This window comes from Phoxinus phoxinus (genome assembly GCF_949152265.1).
Source record: "Phoxinus phoxinus genome assembly, chromosome: 4".
In the NCBI taxonomy this organism is placed as follows: domain Eukaryota; kingdom Metazoa; phylum Chordata; class Actinopteri; order Cypriniformes; family Leuciscidae; genus Phoxinus; species Phoxinus phoxinus.
Genome location: NC_136879.1, coordinates 24,731,770 through 24,742,639, shown reverse-complemented (window position 1 = coordinate 24,742,639; position 10,870 = coordinate 24,731,770). Strand labels below are relative to the sequence as shown.

Genomic DNA, 10,870 nt, shown 5'->3' with positions numbered 1-10,870 from the left:
TAATGCATCTGTAAATGATCTTTACATATGATTTCACAATTAAAAGATTCCAAAGTCAAAATGTTTTGGGTCCTCCCAAATGTTTTTGAGCAACCAAATTGTCTCTTAGGTATTTGCATTTATTTGGATTGACAAATTGTTTTTTAACTGTTATTTTTTGAGTCAAATGCAACAGATGTTTTTGGTTGTGTTATACTTTTGTTTATCCATACATTTAGAATGAATATAAATATTACCAAACGGTTAGCTCCTTTACCATTAGAAATAAGAGATTGAACTGTAATAATTTCAGATGGAGTTAATGAGTTTAAGCCACAGAGTATTTTCTGAATTTAGATTTCATTACATTGCCCTAAAAGTGAGGTTATAGTTAAGATTTCATGTACATTTTTCAACACAAAACTGCCAAAACTTCAAATTACCAAAACTTTTGATGATCACACAGATTTCAGGTTTTCAATATGATAAAAATCTGATGCTGGTTTATATTTTTGGCATTTAAATGTTTTTTTGTGTGGCCTTTGTAAAACCCAGAGAGAACTAACAAAGATTTCACATTGAACGGCACAGTAACAGGGTTGAGGGAAACTTTTATTACGAACACTGGTATAATTAAATTGCCATGTTATACATGTACAGCAACTAACCGCTTTACAAAAAAGCAAGTAATACAATATCACATATATTTACACTTGTATTTATATACCTTCCAATTTTACACAAACATATTTACAGGTGACAGATACATTGTTTACAGATGACCAATGCAATTAAAAATCTGGCAAATGCATCAAACACACATCATGAATTATATAAAATAAACCACTTTTTAAGTCTGTTTATGATGAGTTTAATTACATATGCAATTTAAAAGGCTTAGGGGCATGCCGTGTGTCTAACCGCTGCCATGGCAGTCAAGACTGTGCCTTCATTATTGTCTTAAAGTATTGAAGTATCAGATTAGGTCAGTTTTAGATTGGTAGTAGCAATGCAACATCTAAGATTCAAGAGAAAGGAGTTATATTCTTGTTATTCAGAGTAATGGACGCAAAAAAGGCAAATCTTACACTTCGAACACTCGATTGGGTAATTTATGTTCCTTCATATTTTCAATTTGCATTTTAAAAAGTGTAAATTTGACATTGATTGATGCGAAATTCACCATTACGACAGGAATAAACATTTCAAGTTTCATTTTTGATCATAACAAAACACTGATCTGAAATCTACTTAGTGCCCTAAAATAACCAAAAGTCAGGATGAATGCAAATTTTGGGATCTGCAGGAGTACGGCTGTAAAACAAACAAAAATGTAAAAATAAATCTACAAATAAAATGGAAAAAAATGACATTGATTTGGTCCCAGTTTTAAGTGTGAATCATCTGGTACTCATGTATTCCAAAACAATCTTTTCAAAAACATCAAATTAAAATTATGCATAAATATTCCGTCCTCAAACGTTTGGCAGGTACCCTTCTTTAGTAATACAAGTTTCCCTTTAATAAGCATTTCAAAGAGCAAACACATGTACTTTGAGTTTGTCACTAGGTACACTACCATTTCCTCCTTGTAGATTTACAGATCGACATAATAATGGCTGAAAAATGCAGAAAACAAATATTGCACACAAAAAACGGCCACTTCAATTTTAACGGCCATGTTACATAAATTGTAAAGCCCTGCAAACTGCTTAATTCAAACTTAAATGGCACAATTGGTTAACTTTGCGATTCACTGGTTAGGTGCCAAGTGAGAAAACGATTCAATTAAATGCCAAAAACAAACATTGTTACAAAGCTAGTGAGAACTGTATGGAAGAAATCATTATTTTAAGGCATACAACATAGACAAGACAGACGTAAAAATGTACAAAATGGAGTTCACAACAGTTTCCCCTCACAATATTGCAAACTAGTCTTTGGTGCAATGTTACTATGTCAGCATGTGGTGGGATTGGGATTTCTGTGCCGTATGTGAGCCGTTAGTGAGACGGGAACAGGGGAAGGTAAAAGTGTGCACGGATATTTCCTGATCACACACTTAAATCATGTGCAATTTGTACACACATAGTGTTCAACGAATCAAAAAAAAGAAAAGAAAAGAACATATTGCACCACAGTGAGACGATGAATATTAATGCCAATTTGTCGTGTTTGATTTGTGCATTTTGGGAAAATACTACATACGGATACATACTCATCCGTTGCTCTGCTAGAATTGTTTTCGACAACCGATGATATAACGATCGCAACGTAAACCTTCATGTGATCTCCGAAAGGATTATCTACATTTACAGAATAAATATTTAGATGCCGCAATATGATATTCTCATATTTCATGGTCACATGGTACCGTTTACACCATAGCGACGCATGAGCAATATGGTAAATGTTAAAGCCGCGACATGTTTTCATAATTAGTACCTGTTTTCCCTTCCTTAGCAAGGTCTTGCCTATTTTACAAACTATACACAGCTGAAAACCCTGACAAAGGCACACAATGGATAAAATAAGAACCCAAAACATGTGATCGTTATTATCGTCAATAGTATAGTACACATATAATCTTTCTGTGTATACACCTGGATCACGATCCAGATTTCAAGCCTGTGGATATCAGGACAAGTCAGGCCGCACATCCATCCCATGGCGGGTCCGGGACTCAATGGTTAAAAGGCCGGATGTCAAGCCGAGATAAAGAGCCTGCGAGTCTCCACGCGGTTGGTCAACTGTTTGCTGTAGTGGTTAATCAGATCAGTTTCTCATGTATGCGTTGAGGACATGATCTCAAGTTTGTGCAAAACGAAGAGTGGACGCCTCAATTTAGCATTTCAATGTGGTCAGTCCCAAGACATTTTTGATGTTGAGTGCAACACGGAGAGTTCAGTGCATCCTCCGAACAAGTTCATTTAGGCAAGTGTGTGGCAAGCTTCACCTGGTATAAAACAAACAAACACTCAAGCGGTTCTTCAATGCAAGAACCTTGTTAAACGGGACGAGGGAAAGCAAAAAGGATTCGTGGAGAAGAACGATGGCCGCGGAGTAGGTAGAAACGCTTCTCAGACGATCTTTTTGATGCTCGGCCGTTTGAAGCTGCCTGCACTACGCTGCTTCTGTACCTGGCTGGCTGACCCGTGTCGTATTCGCCCACTGGTGGAGAGACTCGAGGTGGGAGAAATCTCAACGTTCTCCTTGTCTATGCCTGCAGGAGAGAGATGTTATGTAACATCAGTGAATCGCAACCTTGCGTGCAACACCGGTAGCCTATTTCCTATCTAAAACCTCAAATTGAATCAATTACCTTCACAATCTTTTATTTTATTTTATCTAAATGCATAAAATGTAAACAAAATATTTTAAAACAATACCTAAAGCGTCAGATTTTATTAGACATGCTTTGACATTGGAGTCTGGCTGTAAATACACGTACTGATCAGTAGGTGTCTCAGTGCACAACATTATCACATACAAGTGTGAGACATAAGTGTGCTTTTAAAATGTGCCTGTTGTTCTTGTGTACATTATTAGGTCAATATCAGCATTACTATTCTCATAGGTTCAAATTCCCCAACTTTAATAAAATAAACTATAAAAGGCTTTTCACACTGTTTAAAACTGGGTAAATGTATCTAACATTTCCCACTTTTAAGGCTGTTAACAGAGATTTTAACCTTGGGTTATGGTGCCTTGCTCGTGATAAATCTGAATTGTGGGTGCCAAAAGTATATAACAAAGAAACCAAGCGGTTCTGTAATAGACAGCAAACCATAAACTGCCTTGAATATCAAATTTCATATAAAATTTGGATTTAAATGCTTAAGTGTATATGATTAGATCAATATTGCAGTGATTATTATGTTTCTAGCATGTTATATGTTTGGCAACAGTTCTTCTAACCCTAATTGATGGAGTGTTTAGCTTTTAATTTCTTAACCCCTTAGTTGTCATCCAAACTTAAATGGTTGTAATTCAAGAATGATTCGGAATATAGTCCTAAATTGGTTGGCAGATTATTGTAGAAGTGAAATAAATCATATAAGTCAAAAAGAAAAATATCTTATACATTATTATTATTTTTTTAATCTAAAACCAAGAAAATCTTTAATTTTAGGTTGTCACTAAAAATTAGCTTTCAGAAAGATTTTGTTGGGCGCAGTGCCAAACTTTTCCACTAGATGACAACCAAGCTCCATTATTGACCATATAAGGACGCCACCATTACTATATATGGTTTGAGTGATCTGAACCATATATTTCCATAATTTTCATAGAATTTATGAAGTGGACATCCTATTCAGATGTAGTAAGCACAGTTTGGCAGTATTTGATTTAAGTTCAACCTCTAATAAACATAAAAAGAACACGTATGTTACTTTAAAGAGAGCTGGACTCTTGTATTGTCAATATAAGATCTTGACCAAAAAAAATATGCACCTCTTGGAAATAAATGTTGTGATGTTATTTGTTCATACATTTTTGGTCAAGATCTTGTATTGACAAAATGACTCCAACTAGGGTTAAAAGAACTGTTGCCAAACATATAACATGCTAGAAACATAATCACTGCAATAATGATCCAATCATAGACTCTTAAGCATTTGCCTATTTCAATCCAAACAGCGACTTTTTTGGCCAAGCAGTGTATTTATATGTAGAATATAAAATAAGAATGATACATTTTAAAACTTTTTTTTAAACGAATATTAATTATAAATGTGAAAAAAAAAAAAAAAGTCTCCAAGCGCTAACTAAGGGTTAAAAATGGCACTCTGGCATAACAATTTCAAGTGTGAAAAGCCTTTAACGATGCTTTTAGACCGTGAAAAAAAAAATGCTGTCCTCAGCTGTGTATGTGAGTGTTTGCTTAATACCAGGCCCTTGTGATCTCTCTTCACAGTTCCTGTTAAAGTAGCCCCTCTTGCTTTGATCTGACAGTAGCATCTACTACTGACTCCAGCAGCAGATTTACAATTCAAACACTCTACGAATGGCTGTTTTTCACACAGCGGAGGTCGATGAGTACCTGGGAGGACGAGGTGAGGTGGGAATACAGCCGACTTAGAGCAAGGCAGACAGGCTTCACACAGAGAGAGTAGAAAAGAAAAAAAAAAGACATGAGTGACACATTCACAACTCAAAAGAGGACAGGAAGGACAGATGAATGGAAGAAACAGGAAATCAAAATAATAATAAAAAATGGCAGCTTACAGATATTTCTGACTGCATTTTACTCTTAATGTTCGGCTGAACAGTGAAGCTAAAAAGCAGTTGATATTAGCTCAAAATGCAGATTAAATTGATATCAAAAGGAGAAATTAGTGAGAAGGAATGTGGTTTAGACATTCACTTAAGTGCTTGCTGGATCATCTAATGACTACCGTTACATATATGTGCATATAGAAATACCTCTCCAGTATGAATATAGACTATTTAACGGCCAATTTAAACTGAATAGTATCACACTGCCACCACTGAAAAAAGTAAAGACAAGAAATAGGCACTTAAATAAGTTACCACAGTTCGCAAACTATAGAACTGGACATTAATTGCCCAACACAGCTCTATAGTTTAGGTTTGTACCAGCTGTTTTCGGGGGCACCTCCTCTGTGGTTCGTGGATGGGAGAGAGTTGGGGACCGTCTATAAACTATAGGGCCCTCTGAACCGACAGCACATTCCCAATGAAAAGGAGACAGAATGCAGTGAGGTTAATGAAGATACAAACGCAAAGCAAAGGTGTCAAATGCACACACAACCACTGTCAAAGCCCTGCACGGTCTAGTCTTGCAACATCTAGCGAAACCAGAGAAACGGTCAACTGGCGATGCTTTTAGATATGAGAGCAGACAGAAAAGCGCTAACAACTGCGATGGCAAACAGCAGCGTGGCTACAGCGGTTACGGTGTTATTTTTGAATGCTAGGGAATGTTGCAGTGACATTAAATGCGTTAGCGTTATCGTTACTCACGGCTCACTAATCACGATTATGTGAGCAGGTGTGAGTAGCACACGATGTGTGAAGGTAAGTGAGCGACTACTGGCTAATTTGCGTCTACGTGTGTGTATTAGTGAATGAGTGTGCGTGCAATGCAGGAAGTGAGCACTGACCTGGTGAGTGCTGTGAGGTGGCGAGGGACGTCATGGAGTTGGACAGGTTGAGGTTGGCCGTGATGCTCAGCTGACTTTGGACGGTGGGCGGATACGGAGAGGTGGGCGTGCGCAGTGACTCCTCTCCTCCTTCTTCCTCAATGCCAGGAAGATAGGTGTCAATCAAAGCATCTAGGAATTTAACCACGAGCTCGGCATAGTCTGGAATTTGGGTTTGCTGTTGGGGAGTAAAAGCAGGTGTGTGATTAATAATCATTTAGTGTTATCATATATGGTCCTAAGCAGGGCTTGACATTAACACCCGCCAACAGTGGCGTGTAACACGGTCACTCCTACTATGCCACTTTGGCGGGTTGAATTTGATATATAATATAGGCTACACATTTGTCAATTGTAGTCTTTTAAACAGGCACCTGAAATAATAAACTAAGTACAATGTAGTGTTGTCAAAAATATAAATTCTTTTGATACATTTCGATACGCTTCGCCATACTTTTTTCCCCACAGGATAGATACATGATACCAGCTGAGCTTTCTCGCGCTCTCATCTCTCTGACAGCGAGTTGACAAACAAACCCGCCACCGCTCTCTCACTCGTTTAATTTGCTCCGGATGAATATTGTTACTGTAACAGGGTTTGAATTTTGGCGTGGGATTGTGTATATTGTGCATAATTTTTCTCCACATTCTCATCCCCACAAATTTTGTGCTCACACCCAAACTCCACGCACATTCAGCCGGTCCTCAGTAGTAAATTGAGTTCTTTTTCGCTGCTTATGTTTTACGCTTAGTCAAATACACACAAAATGATGACAAAATCCGGTCTTGGCCAGTATTCACATAAACAGTTATGTTTTAAGTGAACAAACATGCATGTTTAACAGCATAATGGATCCATGTGTCAGGTCTTAAAGTGACAGCAGCCTAATATACCTGTTGCCAAATTATGAGATATTAAAAATATCTGTATGGCAGTTTTCCCCCATGGTATTGATGTCAAAATTGTGACCAGTGAAAACGCACTGGAAAACTTTGGAAAAGCACTAGCCACAGTGGCTGGTGATCAAAAAAGTTAATGTCAAGCCCTGGTCCTTAGATATGGCACATGTAAATCTAAGGGACATTTTCACCCATTTCGTCACTGACCATACGTTTGATAACTCAGAAACATAACGGTATAGTTCACAATAAATTTGAGCAATAGCGACAAACTGCAATGACTGGAACAACCGAGATCTTTAGGATTCATGTGGTCCTAAAGATTCCTGTGGTCCTACTGCTTGTTGTCCTAAAAACAAGCAGTAATGATTCTGCCCCTTATTGGCTGTCAACATTCAAGAAATGTTACAGTCAGGGTTCAACAATAAGGATGTCAGGGCCAGTGTGGGATATTTTTAGGCCAGTGTGGGATATTTTTAGGCCAGTTGACGGAAGTAACTTGTACTATTGGGCCTGTGCTTATGTTCATACATTCCAACAATAAGGTTCCAACATCTGAAAAAAATAAACATTTAAAGGGTCATGAAACCTCTTTCAGCTCATATCTACCTCACAATCTTTTTGAAAAATGCAACTTAAATAAGCGTGGATGGCTGTGAGAAGAAGTGAGAGGAATTAGTGTGACAGGGAAGGAGAGGAAGAGGGGGGCGAACAACTGTCATCTGTCAGTGGCCCATGACGACTCTCACTAAAAACCAGGGGTAAACGTGAGATTTTCATTTTTAAAGTCCCAAAAAAAATTCACTAACCATCAGTTTGTCCTTTTAAAAGTAACTGAATGCCCTGCTACATATATTGGATTAAAGAATGAGATTAAAGATTAGAATCACATGATCAGATACTAAATTCAAATGTGCTTTCGCACTTCGACAGGCGCTGAACCAGAGACGGACGTGCTCAGCGCTTGACATATATAACAACTATTCAGTGTTTTTAACCACATAATCTTTCTTTTAGGTTTCAGACATTTACATTTTTGCAAAACAATACATTTATAGTTTGTAAAATGCACACTGATGTCTATGGAAGCGGCAATAGCAATCATTTCAATTATAAATTGACGCCGTGTTTTATTCATATTAGATACACATTGTGTAAGTAACTATAAAGTTTACTCTATTCTTCTCCAATTTCACCGGTCACTTATTTTCATGTATTTTGTGAGAAGTGGATGTATTGACGTGTTTTAAATCCGACAGATCCGATTCTCTGAACTGGGGTGCCCATCTTGCATTATAGATCAGCTAACATGATCATTATAAAGGTTTTTAAACGACAAAACACATCCTGAGCATCTCGAGAAAGATGCAGCTTGCTACAAACAAACAGTTTCGATGTGTCTGTATGATCAATGGCTAATCAAACGCCCGCAGTCAGAGTCTAGCCCTGGCAGCATCTTGAGGACAGCCATGCAACGAACACACCCGTCCCCTAACTTTTACACCACGGAAACAAACACTTTGCAACCCATGAATGCCTCTCTCGTCCATTACTGTCATTGGAAAGCACCACATGGTGTCATGAATATTTAAGAACCGTGTCTTCTCATAGGATAAGAAAACTCAGTCTCATGAATAATTATGTGACACTGACGCATCATCAAGTACTATAGTGCACTGCCACGTCACAACCGGTGTAGATTGTAAACCCGAAAGACGAAAATAGCAACAAAAAAAATAACTAAATTTAAATCTAACAGATGCTAACATTGTCTTCAATGATGTTAAACACAAACCTCTGTTAAAATCTCCGAAAATTTAGTTAGGGTTTCACGACCCTTTAATGATGATGAAAAAAAAGAAAATTTTTCCAGCAGAAAAAATGTGTGCAAAAAAAATCTGATTTACATAAAAGCATCTTAAAGTAATTAATACAGTGAAAATATTGGCAGGGCAAGTAAAAACCTGCATTACGACAAGGCTATAGGAAATAAATCATTGCTGAGCCATGAAAGTGGGAAAACACGTCCTACAGCGAGGGACATAAGCAATACATCCCTGTCATTTGTGCCTTCTTAAACTGCACAGCAGAACTGTGGGAGAGTAACAAGCCGGAGACACCGGATGGGCGCGGGAAATGTTTGGGAAACCCGTTTTGGTCAATAAATCTAGGAAGCTGCAGAGAGACCGCAGCACACAATTTCTTCACTGCACTCTGTTGGAAAATAAAAAGCGTTTATGGGAGCAGTTAATCATACCTTAGAGAAGGGCCCGGCAAACCTCCAAAGGCCGTTGAAACCGAAACCTGGGAGACAAGAGAGAGGTGACAGCAGAGACAGATGACAGAGCAAAAGAGTGATGGAGTGACAAGGGTAGGGGAGAGGAGGGAAATTGGTCAGACATCTGAAGATAAGTAACACTTAACAGAATGTTGTTTTATATGAAAAAACTCTCTAAACTAGGGTAGTCAATCAAATTTTTTTGTAATTATATGCATAATTAATCAATTCAATAATAGCTAACAGCATTAAGTTGAAAGCCTTTAAACACTTTCTTTTTAAATAATTAAGAAATCTGAATATTAATAAATGACTGGAGAGATTGGCAATAGGCCTTACTCTGCAAGCAGGACGGCTGGTATTGAGGGGGAGACTCCTCATGATAGACCACATTCTGAATGATGCCGTGGACGGGGTTCAGGAGGTTGGGGTCCTGGCACATGGACAGGACGGTGCTTAACTTGGAGTCCAGCAGGTTGTGGCTTTGATAAAAATAACACAGGTCAAACTTCAGCCTTGAAGAGCATAAGAGGATCTTTCACAGACAAAAAAATCTTACCAACCTCAAACTGAACAATAATGTACAAGTATCGTAATGGCAAAGTAATTAATGACAAATGAATTGAGAGAATATATAAACAAATATTTATGTTACATTAGTAGGTTTTCAATAAATAAATAATCTTGTAGCATTTATAGCATTTTATATTTAATTATATAATATAATATATTAAATTTAATATATTACATACATTCTAAATATTTTTTGGTAACACTTTACAGTAAGGTTTCATTCGTTAACTACATTAGTTAACATGGACTAAGATTGAGCAATACTTCTACAGCATTTATTAATCCTAGTTACGGTAATGTTATTTTCAACATTTACAAATACATTATTAAAATCCAGGTGTATTTTGTTAACATTAGTTAATGGACTGTGAACTAACAATGAACAAACATGAACTGCTGTATTTGTATTAACTAATGTTAACAAAGATTAAAAAATACCGTAACAAATGTATTGCTCATTGTTAGTTCATGTTAATTAATACATTAACTAAATATTAACAAAAGACACCCTACTGTAAAGTGTTACCCATTTTTTAAACATGAAAATTATACTACTTTTAAAACATGCCATCCTGTTGGCTAATAAAAAAAATCCTGAAAGCTAAAAAAAAAAAAAAATAGTAATTTTGTTTTCCCCTTGGAGTTGCATAACCCATGCTTATTTCTATTCTCTATAAATGTCTTAATCTATAAGTTTCAATCGCATTCTATTCTCTGAACAACATCAAGGTCAACTTTTCACCCTGAATCTCAGACACTCACACTACGGGAAAGACCTTGGGGAAGACCACACTGGCCTCAGCCAAATACTCGTACAGGATCCGCTGATGAAACTCATCCGTAGTGTATTTCACCAGTGTGGCCTGCAATAAAAGAAAACAATATATATTTAGCTATACTACATTACATAAAGTATAAAACACATCATAAAGCTGGAATATTTTTTTTTACTTTCTTGTGCTACACAAAGAAT

At 37.0% G+C, this 10,870-nt stretch overlaps 2 protein-coding genes across 8 annotated transcripts in view; both read right to left on the bottom strand.

The window, feature by feature from the left end:
• The window catches only part of vezf1b (vascular endothelial zinc finger 1b), a 534,049-nt gene that overhangs the window by 8,126 nt on the left and 515,053 nt on the right, over nt 1-10,870 (bottom strand). The gene's annotated exons all lie outside the window — the stretch shown is intronic.
• Nucleotides 965-10,870, bottom strand: part of nf1a (neurofibromin 1a) — a 77,434-nt gene continuing 67,528 nt past the window's right edge. For 2 of the 6 annotated variants that reach the window (XM_079611301.1, XM_079611302.1), the window contains 7 exons: nt 10,660-10,760; nt 9,664-9,806; nt 9,304-9,350; nt 6,108-6,324; nt 5,581-5,658; nt 5,024-5,077; nt 965-3,202 (listed from right to left, as the gene is read on the bottom strand). In XM_079611301.1, coding sequence (XP_079467427.1) covers nt 3,060-3,202; nt 5,024-5,077; nt 5,581-5,658; nt 6,108-6,324; nt 9,304-9,350; nt 9,664-9,806; nt 10,660-10,760 — 783 coding nt within the window. In that variant the 3' untranslated portion in view covers nt 965-3,059. The remainder of the gene's footprint in view (nt 3,203-5,023; nt 5,078-5,580; nt 5,659-6,107; nt 6,325-9,303; nt 9,351-9,663; nt 9,807-10,659; nt 10,761-10,870) is intronic. The other 4 variants (XM_079611303.1, XM_079611305.1, XM_079611304.1 and 1 more) reach the window with 2 other exon arrangements.